The sequence below is a fragment of the Heterocephalus glaber genome, unplaced genomic scaffold (assembly GCF_053883595.1).
Source record: "Heterocephalus glaber isolate CG9 unplaced genomic scaffold, H.glaber_assembly_v1.0 deba00000331, whole genome shotgun sequence".
Taxonomy (NCBI): Eukaryota; Metazoa; Chordata; class Mammalia; order Rodentia; family Bathyergidae; genus Heterocephalus; species Heterocephalus glaber.
The window spans coordinates 47,730,480-47,755,307 of NW_028258142.1; the positions used below are offsets into that span (position 1 = coordinate 47,730,480).

Here is a 24,828-nt window from a genome sequence, read left to right on the forward strand (position 1 = left end):
TTTAGACATTGATGGATTTAATCTAAAATGTATAAGGAAGTACAAGGGGCCAAATGTAGTGAAGAAAGATATGACGAGGAACAAAGTTGCCTTTAGGGACTTACACTACCGGATGGCTAGACTTACTATAAAGCCACAGTGTAACAAAGTGTGGTATTGGCTCAAAGATGAATAAGAGAACAATAAAATTGAATGGAGAATCCACAAAAGAACCTAGAATGTAAACATGACCTCTTGATTCATAGGATGACACCACCAAAATACAGTATAAAAGGGTACGCTAGATAATCTATGTTGCTAATAATCAATAAATGCTTCATGATCAAAGGAATATATAAATAAAATTTTTAAAAAGAACCTGGTCTACTTCACAATGTAGTTAAAAATCAATACCGCCTTTGCTGGAGATGTAAATGGTAGTTATATAAAGCTTTTAGAGGAAAATGTAGGCAATAATCTGATCTTTCTTGTACTTTGAAGAAAAGCTTTAAACAGGAACAGGTAATAACCATGATATAGCATATTTATGAAAAATATTCTGAAAACAAAGAACTTCCTTTCCTCAAAAGATACTTTGACATTCTAGGAAAAAATACATATGATGATAGATATATCCTATCATGTACTTTCATCCATGATAAATAAGAAACTCTTAACAAAACAAAATAGACAAGCAACCCAATTAAGAGAAAGTGACAAAAAACTTGAAAATCATTCACGAAGGGGCTATCAGCTATCAGTGACAATAAGCATATGAAAATGTGCTTAACATAATAAAGGAAACTCAAATTGAAGTGATGTCTTGCCTTTACAAACTTACCTAAATGGCTGAATGTAAAATTGTAATTAAGAACATAAATGAGCAGGACCTCTGAGATATCTGCAGTGAGGAAGTATATTGGTGTAGCCAGTTTTAAATGTTCAAATAAAGTTGAACATATTGCATATGTTATTTTACTTTTGAAAGTTGGAAATTAGTGTGCACTGTGTACCAAAATATGCTAACATTTTATACACATGTTATTAGCAGCTTTTTTCATAATAGCTCATAAATTGATTTGACAACAGAATGCATAAATTATAATTTATTTATAATGTGATATACAATCTTGAGAATTAACTGCTGTGATGCAATAAATATGAATGAATATAACCAAATTTATATCAAGCAAAAGAAGCCAGACTCAAAAATTATATTTACTCTGGGATTATAATTATGAGTTTAAATAACACCAAAACTGTAAGACTATAATTATATGAGTTTACAAAATACTGTGGGATTATAATTATACAAGTTTAAAAGATAGCTTAAAACTTGTTTGGGGGAGTGTTGTTAATTATTGACAGGTAATGGAGGAAAGGAGTTTTCTGGGGCAATGAGAATTTTTTTCCAGATTTTCATGTAGGTGGCAGTTAGGTAGGTGTATTCATTCATTAAAATGTATCAGTCCCTATAAGTAAGTATATAATGTATACTGAACCTCCACATAAACAGAGTTAGAAGGTCTCAATGGGCTTAACAGAGACTGTAATAAGATGAAAACAGACGAACCACAGTCTTTTATAAAGGATAGATATCAAATACAAATATTTTGCACCTCTGTTTTTATAAAAGGGAATTCAAGTGAATTTTGAATACCCCAGATTTGAAAGAGTACAGTGAAATGCCTTTAAACATTTTATCATTCAGACAGTTAAGAAATTTTGGGAACCTTATTTTCCATAGCAATATGATTACCTGATGAGAAACCCAGCAGTTTCTTTATATGTAGATTTGCAATACTTGGCTCATATGCTCAAACGTTTATAAAAATCTTTCCCCCTACCATTTCTTAGCCCACTGAAAGCTGTAGTGTAGGTAAAGGATCCATCTTACTTGTAGTGACTACACTTGTTATGGAAAGACAGGCACTGGCCCCAGCTGCCCTAAGGAGGAGCAAGCACATTGCTGTGCCCTCATCATGTCAGCCCACAGCTGGGAAAGCATTGTCCAGAAATAAGCTCAAGTAGTTAGAAGGAAAAAGTAAGCCCTTGATAATAGCACTTATTTATTTCTCGTGTTGTGTTTTGTTTTTGATCTTCATAATTTTCCTGTGACAAGTAATATCTTTAGTGGAAGATTTTTGTTTTGTTTGCTTGTTAACCTCTAGGTTGAATTTTTATTAATACAAACAGAATTTTTGAATCTGTGTATTTTTTTTCCAAAACCATTTGCATGGTCATCTCCTCAGTTAATCATTTAAAATGCATTAACTTTTGTACTTAACAGAATAAAAATTTTGTTATATATCTAAATTTATATTTAGCTCTGATGAAGAAGCACAATACTGTCAAATTGTTCTCACTAATTTAATAATGTACTTCAAGTATGTAATCAATAAATCATCAAATGTGAATAAATTTATTGTTAGGAGATCATGGTGCCGTCTACATCTTGTTACAGTTGATTTTTCAATGGTTATTGATGTGCTACCAGTCACTCCACATATTGTTAAAAAACAAATGTCATGTGCAAAATAAATTAGTGAATTATTGAATAGTTTTAAAAATCATTTATTGATAAATGTGTGACAAAGTTCTGCAATGATTGATTTTCTATGATTAAGCTGTCATTGTCTATGCAATAGCTTAACTTTTATGTGTCTACTAGCTAACACAAAATATGAGTCACCATATTAGTCTTGTATTGCTACTGTAATAAATTACCACAAATTGAGAAGCTTAAAACAACACAAAGTTACCTTCTGGCTCTTTAGGTCAAAAGTCCAACAAGGATCTCACTGGGTTGCAGAGCTGCTCCCCGCCAGAGGTTCAGGGAAGCACTGGCTTGGTTGCTTATTTAGATGATTGGTAGGAGTTTTTTCTTCTGGTTGTTGGAGTTGGAACTCTAATTTCTTGTTGGCTATCAGTTAAAAGTCATTTCCAGCTTTTAGAGGCCGCCTCCATCCCTTGGCCTGTAACCTCTTTCTCCCATCTTCAAAGCCAGAAGCAAGAAAAGAAGAAAGTTAAGTCTCACGTCTGCCTCACATTTTAAATCTCTCTTACTTTTTGCTTCATATCTGTCTGAACTTCAGCCGGGAAAGATTCTCCACTTTTAGTATGATGTGATTAGGTAGTCCTGCCCACAAAATGTGAAATAAATGCAACTGTCACCATGTCTGCAAAGTCCCCTTTGACCCATACAGCAGCATATTTACAGATTCCTAGGAGTAGGGCTCTTGCAGTTATTCTTGAAGATAACCAAGGATACACTTCCTGCAGGGCTCACTTGATAGCAGTTGCCTGGAAGAATGGATGGCCTACCTGAACTGCATATTACCCCAAGTAATAGGACTCAAAATCAAGCTCATGACTCTCTTAATTTAGCTGGTTCCAAATTTCAGCACTTGATATGACATGGACAGATTTAGGACTCTCCTCAGGCTTATGATTACTCAGAGATCAAAGGAAGATAAACACTGAGGGATACTAGATATTTCTGGAATGATAGCATTTAATTCCAGAGAGCTTTCTCTTTCTTCTTTTTTTTTGTCTTAGAAAAACTGAAGGAAATTTTTACATGAAAGGAAAAGGTCTGACATTGGCAGAGCTTTAGGAATACCCAGTGTTGCTTATTTTGACCTGGGACAAGGGAAGGATGAATCTTGTGAAACTGAGTAGCATCGCACCTCATGCAAGGACAGAGCATATTTAAAGTGTATTTTCCATTTAGATATGTCACTTTTCTCTATTTAGGTCATTGAAATATTCAGGCTGTTTATGATTTCTTTGTTTAAAATATATTTGGGTAAGATAATTTGCATACTGCTTTTGCATTCTGACTTACAATTGTCACTTTTTAAAGAGAGTTCGTATTCCATCAGCAACTGTGAGGATCCTTTGTAATTAAAAAAAAATCAACTATACAAATTTCATGTGAAACTCTTACTATTTTTTTGAAATTTTAATCTCCTGAGTTTTGAGAGCACAGCTTAGCAAAGTGTATAAAGGCAGCAAAGCAGGTAGTTTAGATTTCTGTTAGTCTTCCAAGGAAAACCTATGAGTAAACTGGAATACAACACAGAAAGATTATACAGTAAAATGCTTTTGCAAACTAGAATTTAAAGAACTGGAAATCTTATTATTTTTCTCAGTCAAAATGTAAATGGATAAATTCCTATGTTTTTATGTTGTAAACATGAATTGTGAAATGTTTCTCTACAGAATAAATAAAAATGCAGCCACATGAAATGAAACTCATGTATAATCTTCTAAAAAGTCCACTCATTTAAGAACACTTGGCTGAAATTATTAAAAAATAAATATAATTACTGTTTCAAACATTAACCTCCTTTGCATAGATACCTCTGTGCTTAGAAAAGCGTGAGCATTGTACAGTTTCACTGATCTATTAACTTGAATGTTGCTGAGAGTTTACTATATCCTAAGCATAAAGGCAGAAAGTAGGGCACAAACAGTTCACAGAAGTAGCAAAATTAATATAAAATTATGCACAACACCAAAACACAGTAAATGTGGTACAGAGGTATATATAGTATAATACTAAAGTACTGACTATTTTATCTAATGCTTGTTTTCTAAGAAAAATTGAAAATGCTAATCTTTATACATTGGAACACATACTGATACATATATACAATATTTACTATCAATTAATTAAGAATTACTTTTTAACAACAGATACTATCTTTCAGATGTCACTTTTAGTGCTTTTGCATCCTGTGCCCCTCCTGTGGAGTTTGCAGTTTGCTCAACTTTCAGTCTCTACCTCTCTTTGTATCTGTCAATAATTTAAAAATATAAAGTAATACTTGCATATCTGTGTGTACATAAATGCATTGATCAGATTTCCATCACTGTGGCAAAATACTTGTGAAAATCAATTTAAAGATGGAAAGATTTATTTTGATTCATGGTTTCAGTCCATGGTCACTTGGACTTATTGCTCTGGGCTTGAGACAAGGCGGGACAAGATAGCAAAGAATGTGTGGTGGATCCAAGCTGCTTACCTCACAGTGACACAAGAGAGAGAGAGAGAGAGAGAGAGAGAGAGAGAGAGAGATGGATCAAGGGGCCAGGAACAAAATATACCTTTCACAGCCAAGGTCCCATTGATCTACATTCTCTGGTAATGAAGCCCCACTTCCTAGTTTCCATCACATCACACTAGCACGACAAGTTGTGGGCTGAGCCTTCCACAATTAAGCCTTCAGAGAATGTTCCAAATCCATACCAGTACAGCAAGAAAATAGTTGTATCTGTCATATGTTTAGCAATATTTCCTTATGTAGAATTACTACACTGGGGTCCTCATACTTTTCTCCGAGGCTGAAATGTCATACTGATACATAAGAATAAAATATCTCCAACTTTTCTGGGTTGACCATTGATTTTTCAGTCTCACACATTTGTTATCTTTGCTATCCAAATAGGCCAACAAGAAGACAGTGGTATAATGAACTACAAAATCTACATCTCTCTCCCTCCTTCCATTGTATTAGCTTTTCATGAAATTTTGTATCTGTGGGGAGCAAAGACTAGGTCATTCAATATTTACCATTTTTTATTTTTTTAGATTCTTATTTCCAAACCATAATATAAGAAGGAAAAAGTGAAAAGAATAGAGGTTTCAGGTAAAATAAGAAAGGAAGATGGTGTCTTCAGGAGGGAAGTATGATACCAAGAGACCTTAGGCAGTTGAGTGTTTCATGCTTGACAATGAGGTGATAGCAAAAGATAGAAAAGAGGAAATAAAATTGAAGAAAGATAAAGATGAGTAGAGAAAAAGAAGGCGTAGGTAGAAGTAACCATGAATTTGGTAACTAGTTATACTGAGAGATTTCTTTATGCCTTGATTCGCTCTGGCCATGGCTAGCTGATAGAATAAGTCCTATGGTTGCGGTTCTTATAGAACTTATTAGTACATAGTTATATTTCCACAGTTGTTTGACATTCTGTTTACCATATTTTAATGTGTTTTTATTAAGGGCCTGAAATGATCTTAAAGATATGGTTTTCTTTCCACTTAATCATTTTAAGATAAAGCATTGTCATTGCTGACCATATAGATTCATACACCCTCAAAGTATTAGTTTTATTTTCTCCCCCTTTAATTCTTAAGTCATTCTTAATTCTTAAATGTTAAGTCTACTCAAACATTGATACTTTTCTGTATGTGCTGAATTATGCAATATTTATCTTCTGCTTTCATTTTTTCCATTCAATGCTCCATTTTAAAGATCACTCGATGTTCCTATACTTGTCTACTCCATTTCTTCTAATCACTGTGTAGTCTTTCCTGGTTGATGAGCAGCATATTTTACTTAACCATTGTGCAAATGAAGAAACACCTATGCACACCTGCAAAATTGAACTTCAACTTGGCAAAATAAACTTCCTTCTCATCTCTCAAAACAGAAGTTGCAGAGTAGAAACAGAGACAGAACTCTAGCTTCCTACATTGCCAGACTTAAATGAAGCACCATTAACTAAAGAAGGCGTGGATGAGGTAGATACACTTGGGCATTACTGATGATTCCCTGACAACTCTGACCACTTTCTACAAAGTTATTGTATCCAGTTTGGGAGCATTTAAAAATTACTCAGATATTTCAATATTTTTAATGAGACATTTTAAAGTTACTATTGATTGGCCACTTCTCCTTACTATTTGGCCCTCCTAGGGAAAAATAAAATAAAATGCTTTCCAGCATCCTTCCTTTATATATAGGCATAATTACAAAGCAAACAGATCTTGAGCGAGAAGTCTAAATTAGAACCTTGTTGTGCATCATACTAATATATTCATTAAGGGTCTAGATCTATAATATATATTCTATGCTTTGTAGTCTACCAAGTCTCTATTGCAGTTATGTATCTCTGCCACTGTACAGCAAAAGAAGCAATACACTATGTAAATGACTGTGTGTGAGGGTGTTTCAATAAAATTTATTTGTAAAGGCAAAAAGTGGTTTGGGATTGGGTGCAAACCCATAGTTCGCTGATCTCTGGTCTATTAAAAATGCAACTTTTTTGTGCACTGTGATTAAGTTAATTTGGAGAGTAGACACATGCCAAGATGAGTATCCAGAAAATGGCCTTGGATATTTTAAATTCTATTTAATCTTGAGATCCATTGTAATGTTTGGACAGTGCCCCAAGGTGAGCAGCAGTATTTAGGTGTGTAGAGGGGCACATGATCTGTTCTTTCACAATAAGGGATATCTAATGGTGTGTAGTGAAAGAGAAAAGACATCCATAATAATTCCACCCATAAGGATGTTTTATTACACTGTAAACTATTTACAGGTACTTCTCATATTTGGCAGCTCTGTGAAAATAGACCTCATGTTTTCTGAACTGCATTCCCAAAGATGAGATACTGAGACATAGTTAACTTCAAAAGAGTCTTTTCCCACTGAGTATCCAGTTTATTTTGAAAGACTGATGTAATTGTGTAGGGTATTCAGGAATGAGAACATTCACATCCATTATTATAGAATTGTAAGAGTCTCGTGATTAACATCTGAAAATAAGAATTAAGGAATGTAGACCCAGAAAGGGTGTTAGCCCGAATCAGATTGATCCCTGACCTTGTTGCTGTGGTTTGCGTGTATGATCCTGGACAAGAAACTGACTCCTTGGCCTCCATTTCTTATTGTCAACATAAGACTCTTTAAACATTCCTATTTCTGAAGATCTTGCACCAAATATTTGTTAACGCTAACTGTGGGGATAAAAATGACAGTGATTGTGAAGAGTGGTTTTAATTTTCTTCTTCATGTACTTTGTTTGTTACTTTGGATATAACAAAATCAGCATGTGTTATTTTGTAACTGTTATTTTGTATATAATAAAATCAGCGTACATTAGTTTATAACATGGTTTTAAAAATATTTAAATTCTGGTTTAACGTGAATAAAATGAAATATAGCTTTCTTTTAAAATTAAGCATTTCCTATAAGCATATGGTGAGATCATATTAACTGAGCACATCAATGATATGTTTCAGAATATCACATATTTTAATTTTTCAAGAGTATTCTCATTTTATGCCATTAATATATGTCCTAGAAACTCTTAGGTCACTTTCTCTCTCATTTGCAATGAACTTTCAGGGTACTTTTCCTACAGTTTCTGCATTTATGTAATACATTATTACTTTATGATAAAGTTACTTGATAATCCCTTAACTCTTTTTGCTGATGACCTTTTAAAGCTGTATAATTAGAATAAGTTGTGGTTATTGTATTTGAATCTGTATCCCATGGGCCAACAAGGCAGCACATTAATTCTCTGCATCACCCACTCGATGTGCTGTGCCATCAGCACAAGGATATTATTCTTTGTAATTACATAAAGAAAGGGTCTATTTAGTGTTAACTGACCTTTCTGTGACTGATCAGCCTTTTCCATCAGTGAAGTAGAAATGTATATCATTAAAATGTGAGTAAATAAGAAACCTTTCTAAATCTTAAAGCTACTCAAGTTAGGAGTTGCACAAGAGGAAGAAGTCATTGTTTAGCTGATTACATGATATCATGAAAAGAGTAGCATGTTTAAAAATACATTTTAAAGTACTGACAAATTAAAATATAATTAAGTATGGATATCCATAGAAATATTTAACAAGGAAAGAATAAAGATGTATGTTTCTGTTTAACAATTTAAAATATGATTAGAGGAAAACATTATTAAACCCAAGCATATAATCAGAATTAAATATTTTAAGCTTATTTAATAAGCAAAAATGAATTTAGAAAAATCATTACTGTGATTATCAGATACTAAGGGCATACCAGGGATTATTCTAAGACGTAATATTATCTGTATTGTATTCATTTAAATAATATAATTTAACTTGGAAAAATTCACTGGAAATATAGGATAACCCTAGTTTTTACTCTGTTTGTCATTACATAATTTGTTTCTGTAATCAGCTATACTAAATTCTTTGAGGTAACATATAATTATAAAGCAAAACTAGTAAATTACAGTAATTTAACAGCTAATATGTGGTACTTGTGTAGGGCTTTCCCAAAATCATTCAATAATTTTATGAAGAATGTTATATCAACCTGAAGGTAAGTGTTCTATTTTTTAGCAAACACTCACATTAATCAGATGTTTCTTAAATATTTAACAAGCATCTGTATTTCTGACCCAAATTTTCTCTGTGGGGACTACGTACAAGTCCCTGTACATGAACTATCTTCAGACATCCGTTCAAAATTTGGTTTCCTGAAACTGCTGATCACTGTCGCCAGAACTCTGTCCTAAGGAAGTACTCTCATTATTTGGCTGTATCCTTTGTCTTCCTTCTTGTAGAATATATATTTTTCTGTACTTGGCTTTGTGAATGTCCCAATTGCTTTATCTGATTGCAAACTCATATAGTTTCCCATGAAACTATCTTCATGTGATATCAATAATCTGTGATTAAATGTGCAAAATGCAAAAAGACAAAAAACGATAAGGAAGAAGCAGAGCTAATACAAAGTATTCATAAATTACCAAAGAATCTCTTCTGAGCTTTTTGGGGTTTGGGGGGGTTTTGGGTACCAGGGATTGAACTCAGGACCTTATGCTTGCGAGGGAGGTGGGGTGCCACTGAGCTAAATCCCCGGCCCTATTCTCAGTTTTAAGAGGCAATGCTATAATGTCTATTAGTAAATTTTGTGACTAAATCAAAGCAGTAGCTAAATCTGTAACCCGAAGAGCTGAGACAAGGAGCTCTGTGCATATTTGTATACATATGTGATTGCTGGACCAGCCGGTAAAGAAAGTTCTCCTTTGGACCCTGGTAAGGACAGGTTTGCCTGGTCATATGGCCTGGGACAGGCTTTCATCAAGTAGTGTCATAAAGGTGCTATTTGGCCTCCACAGAGTCTTCCAGAGTGCTATGTGTGTGCGACTTGCCCAATAACAGTTTCTGAATAAATGAGTGAGTGGAGAGAGCATTTTGTCAAACATGATAATATGCAGAGTCTGAGGCATGTAACAACCTTGATGCAGAGGACCGATTTGTTCACTTACAAATCAAGAATGTTCTTTTAAGACTAATTATCGGAGAACTCAAGTTGGACAAGAGACTGGTTTCCATGGCAGCACAGACAAGGAAGTGGGTCCTGGGAGAGTTAAAACTGTTATTTGTTCCTTTGAGGCTTCAGGATATCGGCACATATCATTCTTACAGACTTGCTCCTCTTGAACACTGGGGAGAACTCTTGGCTTTCTGTAGTAATTGGCATATAGATTTTAGGGAAACAGAAATTCATTAATGCCTGTATATACTCAGTAGGTAATACAGTTTATACAGTATATGTTGTCTCCATGTCTGCTGCATTGTTAGTGAATTGGCATGTATTTTGCGCATTTTGTGTTCCTCTTGCTATACTATGAATTGAAGGGGAAGCTTTTGAAAGATAGCATTCACAAAAAGACTTAGAGCCCCTTGTCTCTATCTCTCTGTGAATCAGTCTTAGTACCAAGACTTTCTTTAATGATATTAAAACATCATTGAATGCCAACCTAATGTGAAGGCTGCTAATCTAATGCAAAGGCTGGCAGAGATGTGTCAAAGTTGTACATGACAACCAAGGAGATTCAATAACATGGGATCAATAGTGTAATGCAGGAGCTGGTACACGGGATCACACACTACTGAAAAATTGCCACTGGGAAGTGAGTGTTAGTTACAGCACAATGTATCCATAGGAAACTAAATACATGAGTACCTTTGCTTGTTTATACTATTAGTAATATTTTAACATTGTGGTAGCAGAGCATATAATATGATTTGTAAAAGTCGAATTCACAAGTCAGGCAACAGTCAACAAGTGGTCAAACAACAATCTTATAATCTTAAAGGGGCCAAGAAAATATGTTTCTTGACCTGAATCCCCCAGATTTGCTCAATGTACACTGCCTATGTGGCAGAGCAGCTTTGATCCCTACCAAATAAGACGACTGTTCCTAAGATTTGAGTCATGTACCATTTCTTCTATGAAAGCTTCCCTGCTCCTGTTTCCCCACGGTACCTCAAATAACTTGTTCACACTTCCACTTCTTCCCACTCCAGCCTGTCATCCCTGGAGAGAAGATGATAGTTTTACCTTTTTTTAATCCCCTTTTTAATCCCTTGGCTGGCCACTGAGTTAGACCCATACAGGAAACTAAGAGTTTGCTAAACAAATCGTTCAGTGACTACATAATGAATGACGAGCTGGATGGGAGGACACTCTGGAGTCAAATGAATCAATAAATAGCAGTAATACAATTTTTGTTTTCTGGTGGTTCTGGCAGAAAGTCAATTCTTTCCAGCCACGGGATTAAAGTGTGTGTGGTGCAATCTATGCCACGAAAACGGACAAACAGCTAGAAGAACCCCAGGGAAATGCGAGAAAGCAGGGAGCTGTGTTCAGGATACTATTATTAACTGAGAATGAAGATATGATAGACAGATCAGCAGAAAAGATAAGCAGAAGTACCAACAGATAATTACATCAGATAGGAGAGTTAGGATTAGGACCGAGGCAGAAGATGGCAACTCTTTTATAATATGTAATTGAAGGAAGGACCTGGACCCTTGGCTTGGTGAACTGGATCCGAATGCCAATAATAAAAGTAGTTCAGTGGATAGATGACATATTACTCTGTTTAATCATAGACACCATATGATTTGATTAGTAAAGTATTTGGAGGCAGCTGCATGGAGTTTCTATCTGTATGTGTACAGTGCAAATATCTTAATCATAAAACTTCTCTAGAATGTTTAAATCAAGACTTTTTTCTTGTATCTCCTTTGGCATTAGAAATTTTTAAAAATAGTTCAAGTGGATTTAGGTTGTGCTCAAAGTAAGTTTTCAGATAGACAGACCTCCACTAGTCTCCGCAGTAGCATTGCTCTGCTTCAGTCAACTTCCTTCCAGAGTTCTGCAGGCCGCAGTTTGGGTCTGTGAACTTGGTCTTGCCGGAGAATATATCAGGCCTGTCAAATCATGCAATATGGCATCAGGTAGATCAAAAGACAAAAGAGACAGAATATGTCATGTTCAACTTGCCCACATTGACTTATAGTGAAGAGGACCTTCCAAGGGTCCAAGTTCTAATCTCTCTTAGCAGCTCATTTTTCTATGTCAACAAGTCAGGTGTTAGCAAGATTAAAATAAGACAGTTTATTGCTGGAAATGGTCTCAGAATAAGAGATTTAGTTATGTGATTTAATTGGTGTCTTTAGGTTTCTATGAGCATAGCAATGCATAGTGTTAAGAATGCTGGCTATGTTTATAAGGGAATGTATCGTATAGTTAGTAGTGTGGGATATGGTGCTATTCTTCCTTGAATACAAAATCCCACTCTTCCACTTAGTAGCTGTACAACTTGCACATGATGCCTGTGTTTCAGTTGTTAGGGTGAATTTATCAAAATTTCATTGCATAGAATAGCTATCTGTGATACTCGTGATACTAAGTGTCAGAAATTTGACATGACACAGTAGGGAGGGATTATCTCTATGTCACATTTTTCTGGGTCATCAGATGGACAACCTGGAGACTAGGGTCTGGATTTCTCTTCTCATAATTCCTTCACCCCCAGTTGGGCTGTTGCCTGAGACCTGTGCTGGAGTAGGGCTATTTACTGGATGACCTACCTTTGGCCTCTTCATTTGGCCTAGATTCTTTACAATATGGTGCCTGGTTCCAAGGGTGAATGTCCCCAAAAAGGGGGCCTGGCAGAACTGTGTGTTTTCAACAGCTCTGCTAAGTCACAGCATTGCTTCGACCATATACAGCTAGGGAAGCCACAAGTGTACCACAGTTTCAGGGATGGAGAAACAGACCCCATCTTTTGATAGGGAGTTGACGAGGTTTTGGAAAAATATGTGGGACTGAAAATATTTTTGTGACCATTTTAGAAAAATACAGTTTGCTTCATCTGACTTACTCGTTATCTTGCCTTCCTGGTCTATAAAATGAGGATAGTAACGTAATATGTCAGAAAATTGCTATGAGGATAAATTCAATAAATACTGCCTTTATGATTTCTGGTTATGGTAAGCAATCCGTAATGTCAGCTGCTACTCTTTTTTGAATTCTTATTATTACTTTCTTATTATCTTTTTATATCATACTTCCATTAGGATAAGGATTTAGTGTTCTTTCTTGTTAAGGTGACTGTCAGTCTCAGATGCTTATCTATTATGGGTGGAATTCATGAGTTAACATTCAAGTTCAGCCTTATTTGTAAGTTCCTGGCTATATATCACAAGATAAAATATAAAATATGCTTTATGTTTTTGTTTGAAAAGAACTTAGTTCTCTGATTGGAATTCTCTATTCTCCACTTACCCAGTGTGTGGGGGGGGGGCGCTGAATAGTGAGAAAAATAATCTAAAACTGGAGAAAATGCAGGAGAGGTTAAAAGTGGAATCTACAGCTTAAAGAATAAGAAAGTTCAAGAGAAAAAAGATAGTAGAGAACTACCATTTGTATATCTTACAGATCTTACAGTCTCAATCTGTCTTCTTTTTTTTTTTTTTTTTCAGCATTTTTACTGAGAAAAAAGGAAGCTAACTTTAACAGTGCCTCCTCAACAGTTTTGGCATCACAGGTTGAGTAGCTAATCCCCAAAATTCTATGCATAACTTCAAATGGTTCACATACCTTGTGAAAATCCATGGTTTACTGAAGATAAAGAACCCTTGCTAAGCCTGGATAATGTAATATAGCCTTAGAATAATTTTTTGCATAATCTTGTGATGTGAATTCTCTATACATACTTAAGATTTTCACTTCTCAAGTAATACAGTATCAAATAGTATAAATGATGTCCTTAACTAGATGTTGGCAAATTAAACGTATGTTCTAACAGGCAAAATCTGTTTCCTAACTAATAATATGTGAATCCATTAATTCATTCTTTTGCTAAAAACCTGTGCACCTACTTACACCATCTCTGTTCTGTTCAGCATATCCTAGGGATGGTCTTGGCCCTCATGGAAATTTACAAATTAGCTTTTGTTCCACCTCTTATAAACATCATTTTCAGCTTCTAGTAAAATATTGGGAGAATAAGCTGTCATATCTACTAAACCTCAAGAATTGACAATTGTGATAAAAGAAAACAAACATAACCTTCTGAAACATTTTCCTTACTAAATTCTAAATGGTAAACTATTAGCATACATTCACCATGTCTCTTCTCTTTACAAAGATGTGTTCCCAATGTTAATCATTTCAATCATGATTAATAATGAGAATTGAATAAATAGCAATAAACCTAGCTTTAGGAAAGTTCTATATACTTTAGAAATTTTGAATAAATTTAATAAACTTGGAAAACAGAAGTACAAAAGATGTCAGACTCTACATTCTAAATAATGAATTTTTGTGTTTTTACTAAAAATATTCCCCACAAGGCAACAGACTCAGACATACCATTAAATGTCAGTTTTATAGAAGATTCTTACTAAAAATGTTTAACAATTTAATGAACAAATGACTGAAATAAAGAATGAATACAATAATATTGTAAGTCAACTCAGGATGTAAATATTTTAACCTACAGCAATTGCAATCAATTTCTTCATTAATATATTTAGATCAAAAAGCACATTTTTCAAGTTCACATTTGGGTAAGGCTTTAACTTGAAAATTTTTACTAAGATTCAACAAGATTTAAATTGAAAAGCTTGAAATCATCTTGTCTTACTAGTTTATTATTACCCCTAAGTTACACTCCTAACTTTCACTTTTGTGCCCATGTTAAATACCCTTCTTTTATGAGCTGTTTAACTTTCAATAGTGGTCGTATTATTTCCTCTAGATATATTTCCACCAATAATTATCATTCTCCCTTTGTTTAATTTGCATATTATTATACTATTGGTTAAAATTAAATGAGTCAGTGTTGTGAGGTGGAACCACGGTAAAATGTAAAAATCACTTTCAGTGTCAACAGAATACTATTATTTAAAATTTTAAAAACTTAAACTTCATTGCATATCTGAAGGTCACTGACTTTCAGGAGTAGGTAGTGCATTGATAGATCTTCTATACATTCATTACTAGGGAATCATAAAATATTATGACTGATGTGAAAATGTTCTAAAGATTCATTGGCATAATTACATAACTCAATTTCTTGATATCTACTCCAAATAGAGCATATAAAGTGGTAAGAATTAGTATCATCCAGAAATTTTAAAATGTATGTATTTGGAAATAGAACTGTACATTGCACAGTGAATAAAGCATAAATTAAATATTTCCCCGTTATGTTCCATTAAATAGATTTAATGAAAATCTCACAACTTTTGTAGCACTCTTCTCAAATTAAATATTTGTAGTAGCCATTTAGGACTTGAAAGAAATGTAACTGAAAAACAGGATATATCTTGTGCTTATGTTAAATCAAACAAACTAACAAAAAAGTCAACGTAGTTCCTACTCCTGGGTCCAGTAGAACATTTATCCATGTTTCCAATCAGTTACTTGAGAACTGGATTTTACTATTAGTGTTAAGGTACCAAAAGCTATAACAGTCATCTTTAAAAAGGTAATTCCACTAAAGGAAAATATTCATAGAACTTTGTCTTCCTAATAAAAGATAGTTTTAGGGGCTGCGGATATAGCTCAGTGACACTGTGCCTACCTGGCAAGTGTAAGGGCCTGAGTTCAATTCCCAGTACCAAAAAAAAAAAAAGATAATTTTATGTGATTTTTGGCAAGTTTACTTGATATAAGTTTCTAGAGTTTTAAATTATTGTGGCAGAATTAGGACAATGGGATATAAAATGCCTTTCAGTTCATTATTTTAGCTTTTTGAAGAACATCTGTGACACAGTATTAATCATTAAGGATCAATACGGATACAGGTTTTTATGAGAAATATGTTTGCTGATCTAAATGAATCTTCAAGTGTATAAATACAGAAATATTTGTACAGACAATTTTCTGCTGAATTACATTATCTTTATGCACCTTCCCATAACATATGTATTTTTAGACAATACACTAAAGTTTTATTGTGATGACAGCTTTCACAAACATTTTTAATTGCTTCATAATGGTTATTTTGCATCTAGCAATTTAATCATAATTCATCACTATGATTAATCAGTATTTATGGATTTTAAGAAACTTTTTTTATGACTATAAATAACATTGTAATGAATAAAAGTTTTTCTTTTTAAGCATAAAATGTTTTCCCCTAAGAGGGATGTGGGAATCTTCTATTGAGAATTAACGTGTTTCAAATTAAAGACAAATCAGCAAGATTAACAGGTTTGAAAATATTTAAGGCTATCGATAAATTCCATAGCATTGAAGCTGCCATAGAAAGTTTTCTGTGTAAAAAAAATGTAGAAGGAATCATTAAACTGAATTTAGGTACCTAACTTAAAATGACAAGTAGCCCCCAGTATGCCCATGGGTAAGGATGCAGTCATTTTCTATAGGGTTTGTATTAGATTTGATGCAAATTTTAGTCACAGAGGAGTTTGTTACGAAGTTCTCAGCTGCTCATAGAAGGAGATTTGAGCTTTAATATAGCAAAAATATATGAATGCCAAATAATGAATTTGGGCGTTTCTAAATGTTAAATTCTCTATTCAGTCTTCCATTCCTTCCTCCTCCTTGGAGTGTGTTCCGTGAATCCCAACACTTTGAACCTCTTAGGGAGCAAATTCTAAGCACCAAAGTGCCTGCCACCTGTTTGAACACAGCGGGTGGAAGAAAGGAAAAGAGTATGGGAAACCCCCGATAAAGGACCACTGGCGAGCTGTTTGGAGGCCCCCAGGACTGGATCCTTTGAAGACATGACCTAAGGAGATGTGGGGAAAGGAAGTGGAAAGACCTGTAGCAAAAGGCAGAAAAGCTTATAAATCGCATGCGTCAATGTAAAACAAAAAGAAAACTGCATCAAGAAAGAAATTATTAAATCCAAGGATGGTACTGGTGTTTGAGGAAATGTTTTCTGGCTGTTTTTTTTTTTTACATTATATATTGGAATACTTTCAGATAATATATGAAAAAATCAAGCAAATATAAATGTTTCTATATATATACATTTATTCTCTGGGAATTACAAGACAACTCACTGGAAGAAAATCTACATTTAGCTCAAGAGTATCAAAAGATGCAGACTATTTTCTTAACAGAAAAGGATAATTTCTTCAATATATATGGTAAACAGCTATCACTTGATGCTTCAGTTAGAGATAAGAAACAGTTATTGGCTTTTCTAATTCTTTTATAAATAGGAATTACTGGACTTTTATTCTATATAAAGTAAAATGTGGTCAGTTTGGGGCTCCTCAATGTGATGATTGCCCTTATGCAACAAATAATTGCATTTTTTTCTTTGTTGTATATTTACATCAAATTTTTTTTGTTGCTGAAGATCAAACCCCAGGCCTCACCTATGCTAAGTAAGTACTGTACCACTGAGCTACATCCCTAGCCTTTATGTATAACAATTTTTTGAAACTTAATTTTGAAAATATATTTAAGAAATGAAAAATTTAGTTTCAAATTCACCATTTTATATTAATTTGCTTTTAATTACCATGATCAAAAATTTCCAATTTGTTAAAGTTTTCAGACTTAAGATTTCAAATTTCAACTCTACATGTAGGTGACTTCCCACAATAGTCTTCTAAATCTTCCTCTAGATATATGTGTTCCAATTTTTTTTTTTTTTAGTACTGGGGATCAAACTCAGGACCTTGTGCTTGCGAGGCAGGCAGCGGCACCACTGAGTTAAATCCCCAGTCATGTATTCCAAATTTGGGGAGGTTAGTTTCTTATTTGAGAATGTTATTTTCTTAAGATGAAGATTAATTAGAAGCTTGGAAAAGTAGACGACTTTTTCTGGTTACCAGAAGTCGTTTGGAATTCCAAATATAGTTTGTAAAATCTTCTGTGATGGTAAAAGTAGAAAAGTAAAACACATTAAAAAGCCACAAATGATAAAGGAAGAAAATGCTGCAATTATAGGCACTTCTTCTGTGTTTTTCAGACAATTAGTGATACGATAAAATGATTTTCATTCACATGTAAGCCCCTAAAATTTGAAATTAAAAAAATAGAGGCATGATTATTTTTTACTCATTTATCTAGTCACAAAAACCAGGGTACTGCTAATAGATCTTGTCTTCTATTGCTATTGCCTATATTGCTGCCCTATATATGAATTACAGTTTAGATCCCACTTTTGTATTTACATCTCACAATTTTGGAACATGGGGAAGCCAGAATGCAGGGAATTGAGTGCAAGCTCTATCAATCACTAGCTCAGTTGTATTGGGAAGTTATTTGCCCTTTCCAAACTCAGTTTTCTCACCCATAGACTAAGATTATCCTCATGGGGTAATTAGCCGAGAGTAAAAAAAGACTCCTATTTGAAGTTACTTGGGAAGTAAACGGATGCTATGCCACTGTAAGTAATTATTATATTCATTGCTATGCTGCTTATCAACTCCCTGTGTTTTTCACCATCAACTTGGATGAGAATTAAGCTTCCAAATATAGTATACTGGGAAAGAGAACGTTTCTTTTATAAATTTGTATTGAAATAATTGAAGATGAAAGCAGATCAAGAAATAAGTGTATTTGGGAAAGAACTGAAAACACAACCATCTGCCAAACTCTTGCTATCTTTGCTGAATAGGATTGAAAGAAAGTGTGTTTCATACTTATGGATCATTTTTTCATTCATTTTATGCATCTGACATCTTTACTGAAGGTAAACATGCTTTATTTGTGGCTGATTATTAAGAAAGAGAAAATAATCAATTGTCATACTGAATTTCTTATTCTAATCAAGGGGAAAGAGAAAAATAGTGTGGACACGTGTTATAGTTTATAAAGAATTGTTTGGGGCAAATGACAAATGGATTAGATATTTACATACAGAGTGGAAAATCATGAGTTTTTTAGAGAGAACCTCTAGAATTAGAAAGAATTGATGGAATTGTATTTCCGTAGTAAGAACAAAATCATCTTGATGTCATTTTTTGAAATAAAGCAAAACTTAATGCAAGTTATAAGGACTGAGGCCCACATATGAGCCGGATGACAATGGAGAATGCTAAGAAATTGGGTTTATGTTTGTGATCCCTCAAACGAATCACTTCTAGCACACCTGTTTCAGGGAAACTTTCCAAGATTTATTCGTACTTCCAATCATTTTTCACTGCCATCCTTCAGCGATGGAGGTCATTAAGTGCAGGCTGCCCTTGTCAGTGTCATGTAGGATCAATTTGCAGCAATGGACAGAGAGGCCTTATTGATGCTGTTAAATCTGTCAGTGAGAAATCGTATGTCATTAGCGTCTAATGCACTGCTTACAGGCTGGAATTTGGCCATCAAAAATGAGAAAACCCTTTCACATTTTAGTCCATTTCCTTGATATTGCAGAATTTTCCATGTATTTAGGTTTTAGTTCTCTGACCAGTTTAGTTCTGGGTACAGAAAGCACTATTCAGTCTCTGATTCCCAAGTTGAAATCCCATCATATAAAATGTAGGAATTTTGTACCTTTTTTCCTCTTTTAGACTAATTTCATTGTTTCTGAACCTGAATTTATTTGCATGATAAATAATTATTTTTTAATTATTGTACTTCTTAGGGAATATTATTCTCTCTACATAAATTACACATTTTTATACTTTGTAGTTTTAGGCCAAGAGTATCAAAGAAAGCCTAATACAAAGGAAAACAAATTACAAGTAATGTTCCCTTCTTATAACAATTTTAAATACATGTTACTCAAATGTTAGAATGCTATAGCATTATTCTCAATGACAATAATGTTATTTTATTTGTATGTTTCTTTTTTATAATTTTATAATTTTTTATTGTAGTCTATTAATATACATATGTACTACATAATGTTTACATTCCTTTGGGGAAGTTGGTGCATGTATATAACACATCTTAATGCCTTTTTCATCCTGTTCTGTTCTCTTCCCTCCCTCCCCCTTCCAATCATTCCTTGATGCCCTTCCTTTGTTTTGTGTGTATGTGTTTGTTTGTTTTGGTGCATTTATATTCCTTGTCAAGGAATGGAAACAAGATGGAGGGAAGGGGAGGAAGGAAAGGGATAAGGGACAAAAGAGGAACTGGGACTTGTTATGTATATGCATGTGTTTCTTGACACTTTCTTATACTTTTTAAATTTGCAGTGATTGGTATTTTTCCCTTTAAAAATAAGAAAGAGGCAAAAGCAATTATGCAAAATTCTTATTTACCCTGTTACTGGGTAATGATAGAATAGAATCTAATCTAAAGCTTCTCAGATGTTAAAATTAAAAATAGCATAGAAATGAATCCAGAAAAAAACATCTGAAAAGCAGGTTTTATACCCATGTAGATACATAGAGATTTTTGTTATTGCCATTAAAAGGTTTAAAATTAATTTTTACAGTTTCCTTCAAAAATATCCATGAATGTTTTTAAGAAATCGCAATGTATTTCTTTCGAATAGCACCTGGAATTCTTTGGCCCGTAAAGAAAAATAAGTTAAGCCAGGATGCTAATGTTGATGTGGCCTGCTGGTAGTAAACCATATTATTTCCAAAACTGGTTTAAATATGTTTTAAAACTCTTTCACAAGTCATTTGTAACATTTTACCCCTAACTACTCCAAATCTCAGTGCTCTTAAACTAAGGAAATAAAAATTATTACAGAATCAGCAAACACTTAACAAATACATATGTAGACCATGTATCAGTACTATTAAATTTGCAAATTGTCTTTTTAATATTCCCCAATAATCCTGCAAATGTTTCTTTGATTATCAGATATGGATAATCAAAGCTATGGAACTGAGACTGAGTATCTCCTAGATGTCATCCAAGTAAAGGGAGATTCACAGTGCTGGAATTAAAAATTAAGTTTTTGTTACACCCAACCTATTTCATCATAATACTACCTCTTTACTAATCCTCTACATGTCTCTCCAGGTTTTCAAAGCTTGTAAAAGCCACATAAATTATACAAGAAATACCTAGTTTCCAACTGAAACAGATTCTTTGATTGGCCATTTTTGTATCTTTATTCATTGGAGCCACTGTTTCAATACATTTTCAGGAGAAAGGACTACCTATTTAATTAGATGAGCTTTAATTTCCATAGGGATTATATATAGGTTCTATAACTCTAAATTATAAAACTTACAAACTAGAAGCATCCTCAGAACTTCACAGGTGAAAAACCTTGGAAGAGGCAAAGTGCCTCAGTGATTTACCATATATACAGTTAAGTCCAAGAAAAGCCAGTCTAATGCATAGTTGTCTTATTGTTCAATTTAAATATTCTCTCCAATAAACTGTAGATGAACATATGCTATAATGTTTGGAGGTGTGAGTGGACCAGTAGCTGAGATGTGGTAAGAGTAACAGCCATGGATATGCTCAGATGGGAGAACCAACTTTAAATGAAGCGGGCTTGTGAAGGAATCACATAGGGACAGGAGTCATAAGCATTGATCTACAGCAGAGTGTGCTGGAGTTCTCCAGGGACACTTCCGATCTTTATGGAATGCAAACACTATTCATTCATCAATTCATTAAGGCATTCAAAATAAATTGTTAACCACCCATCATACTGCCAAAGATACAGTAGGGGGTACAGGAATGGGTCACCTCATTTCTGCTTCATGCTGAAGGCTGTGATCATAAACCCAGGAGATTCTTGCTAGAACATGGCATAAACCGGGAGCTCTTCACCCCACCCCGCACCCAGGGAAGAAAGTAAGTTTCGCTATTTAATCTACAATGCCTGACCTTCTGGCCTGAAATTTTCGTCTTAAATTCCCCAAAAATTGTATCATATAGTTTGCATTAGTGTTCTCCTCCCGCCCCCATCAATTTTCAAACAGTTTCCTCTAACACTTTTGATTGATTTGATAAGGCGTCAGAGTCAATTCTAGCAATAAACAAAATTATTTTCCTGGAGAAATGTGAAAGCTGTTTTACTTCTCATTTTTATAATTTATTTCCTATTGCTTATTATCTTGCATATATTAAAATTGTGCTTTGGGTGGTGATTTCTGTGTGCTTGTTCAATACACATAGAAATTCATTCCTTTCCTAGGAAAATCATAAAAGTTTTCAATAGTTTTGCCTAAAACTGTTATTTGAAGGTCTCATTATTGTCTCTGCCTCTATTTCTTGGAATGTGTGCATACACACACACACACACACACACACACACGCACACACAACACGTGCTCTCTCTCAGCCTCTGTTTCTTAGAACACACACAATACCCATATACATTCACATATACATTTATTCTGAAGCATTTAGCACACTTCTTGCCCTAAGACGCTTCCATTAATGTCCTGTTGTCCTTTCTCTATGGAACTCTCCTCAAAAGAAAGCTCTAGCCCAAGGACTCGAGTTCAATACCTGGTTAAAAGGGGGGGGGGGCTCTAAAGAGCTTTTGTGATTTGTGAAACAGGACCAGAAGTGTTGAAAGTCTACTATTTTAGTACAAAGACTCTCCTTTCTGTTGTCCAGACTTTATGAAGGAAACACTGAAAACCTGGAGTTTATTTCTCGCTAATACTTTTAGAAAGTAAACGCAGCTTATAACAAATCAATTCCCTGGGACCACGCCACCTTGCAGTGAATTGCAGATTTATGTATCTTCTATGCAACTTTGAAAGTATGTTCTTCTTGTGGAATTGCATAGCAATTAACAAAGTTTTGATGTTAGTAATACCTTAAAAGTGATTTATAGAGGTGATGATGACAGATCCCTGGTATATCAAAGACATTCACGGTAAAATATTCATATATAATTTTCATACATAAATTTTGTATATATCTCATGGCTCTCCATAGAAGGCCATTTTGTCCTCTGGGAGATATGGAATATCTGGTAATATTGAAAGCATTTTTCGGTTGCTCCTGGCAACCAGTGAGCAGACACCAAGGATGCTCATATCCTAAAATGTGCAGAATAGATCATTCCTCACCTGCCTATGTACACCCAAATTCTCCACTCAAAACGTCATGGAGAGCTCAGATTATGATAGCCCAACACACACACAAACAGATTATTTTCATGCTATATATATGTAATATAAATAGGATATGAAGCTCTGTATATTATATCCTATTCTTAAAGATTTAAACTTTATTTCCATATTAAAAATTCTGAGATTGGAAGAAAAGGTCCAAAGGGGAAGGGAAAGTAGGAGGGGAAGGGGAAAGGAAAGAAGGGAAAGGAAAACATGAGAAAAGGAAAAAATGGAAACAAAGTCTTTGTAAATAGGGAAGGGGGGGTGAAGGGTGCACAGGGAATGGAGAAAAAATAAGAACCAAGATACATCATATACAAGTACAAGCACCCAATGATAAATGTAAATATATTGTATACCTAAAATGTACCAATAAAATAATTTAAGCAAAAAAAAAAAATTCTGAGAAATCTCACTTGAAGAAATCTGTGGATTCTGTTAACTTTGAATCTGTTATGGCCCCTGGACTCTTTTAATTTTAAGAAATCTATTTAAAACTAATTGCTTTAATATTTGTTAGATTAAATCTTGGAAAATGTTATTCTACATAGAATAGGAAAAAAACTTCTTGTCACAAATTATATATTCATGAGATTCTGCTGATACATAACTTTAATAAAAAAGAAGTAAATGTTCTTTGTATTACCCATAAAGCCCAAGAAAAATTTGAGTATTTTCCAATAAATAGATTATATTTTTTGAATCCATACATAGTCCAAATATTGACCTTTTCAAAAACATGTCATACAATACCTACAAAATAATATTCCTTTCATTATTCAACAACCATTTTGTAAAAATTATAATAAAACAAGTAAAATGCTCACTGTACATTGTATACTCTGCCTATAATAGAAATATTTTCTAGTTAGACTTGTTTAATATATGAGTTACAACTATTCTTATGTTATTTTCCTTCAAATTTATAGATCTATATCTTCTAATCATTTATTAAAATAACTATTAATATAAAAATGCATATTCTTATGCTAGATATATTCTTTAGTCATTTATTCTTCTTTTAGAGTCTAATCATACTGAAAGTGGGCTAAAGTACCTACGAACAGCTTATTTAATTCCCCTGAGCTTCTGAAAGAGAATATTAATATCTTCCCAACAAGACTATTGTAAATATACATAGTAAGAGTTAACATTTATTAAGCACATACTATGTACTATACATTTTGTTAGGTTTTGTATGCAATCTTAATTTCCTCAACAAATCTATGAGGCATAAGTTGTATTTTAAGCAGAAAGTACCTAGAACAGTGTTATATTAACTATATTATATTTTGAATACAGACAATATGGCTGCTAATATTATTATCCTTTAAGTAAATATATGTTTTATAATTTTTATATCAAATCTTGGTATGGACATACTATTACAACAACACTTTGTGGTCTATAATAATTAATAAACAGTTTACCTGAGAATATGGAATGAATTATCTGTAGAGAGGACAGAAATGCATATTGTGACCTTATGATAATCAACTAGAAAAAATTAATTGAGCCATGGCAAACACCTGATGGCTAGGGAAATCTGACTGAGGGTCATAGGATAAATATTTATGTATGCTCACATATAAATGACCCAGCAGGAGGAATAGACATATGCAAGTTGAGGGAGGGGCTAGATAATCCAGATATTATATTGCCAGCAGCAGTTAGAATACATATGTTTTTGAAAAGTTGCATTCACAATACCTACAGCAACCAGTTTCTAGAAATAATTTCACATGAAACTTGCCATCAAAAGCTTCATGAATAAGTCTGTGAGCTGTTAGATA

At 33.8% G+C, this 24,828-nt stretch overlaps 1 protein-coding gene across 1 annotated transcript in view; it reads left to right on the top strand.

Moving 5' to 3' along the window:
- Ccdc178 (coiled-coil domain containing 178) overlaps positions 1 to 24,828 on the top strand; it is a 386,593-nt gene that overhangs the window by 248,053 nt on the left and 113,712 nt on the right. The window contains 1 exon segment of the mRNA XM_087188664.1: positions 17,093 to 17,231. Within this exon segment, the coding sequence (XP_087044790.1) occupies positions 17,093 to 17,231 (139 nt within the window).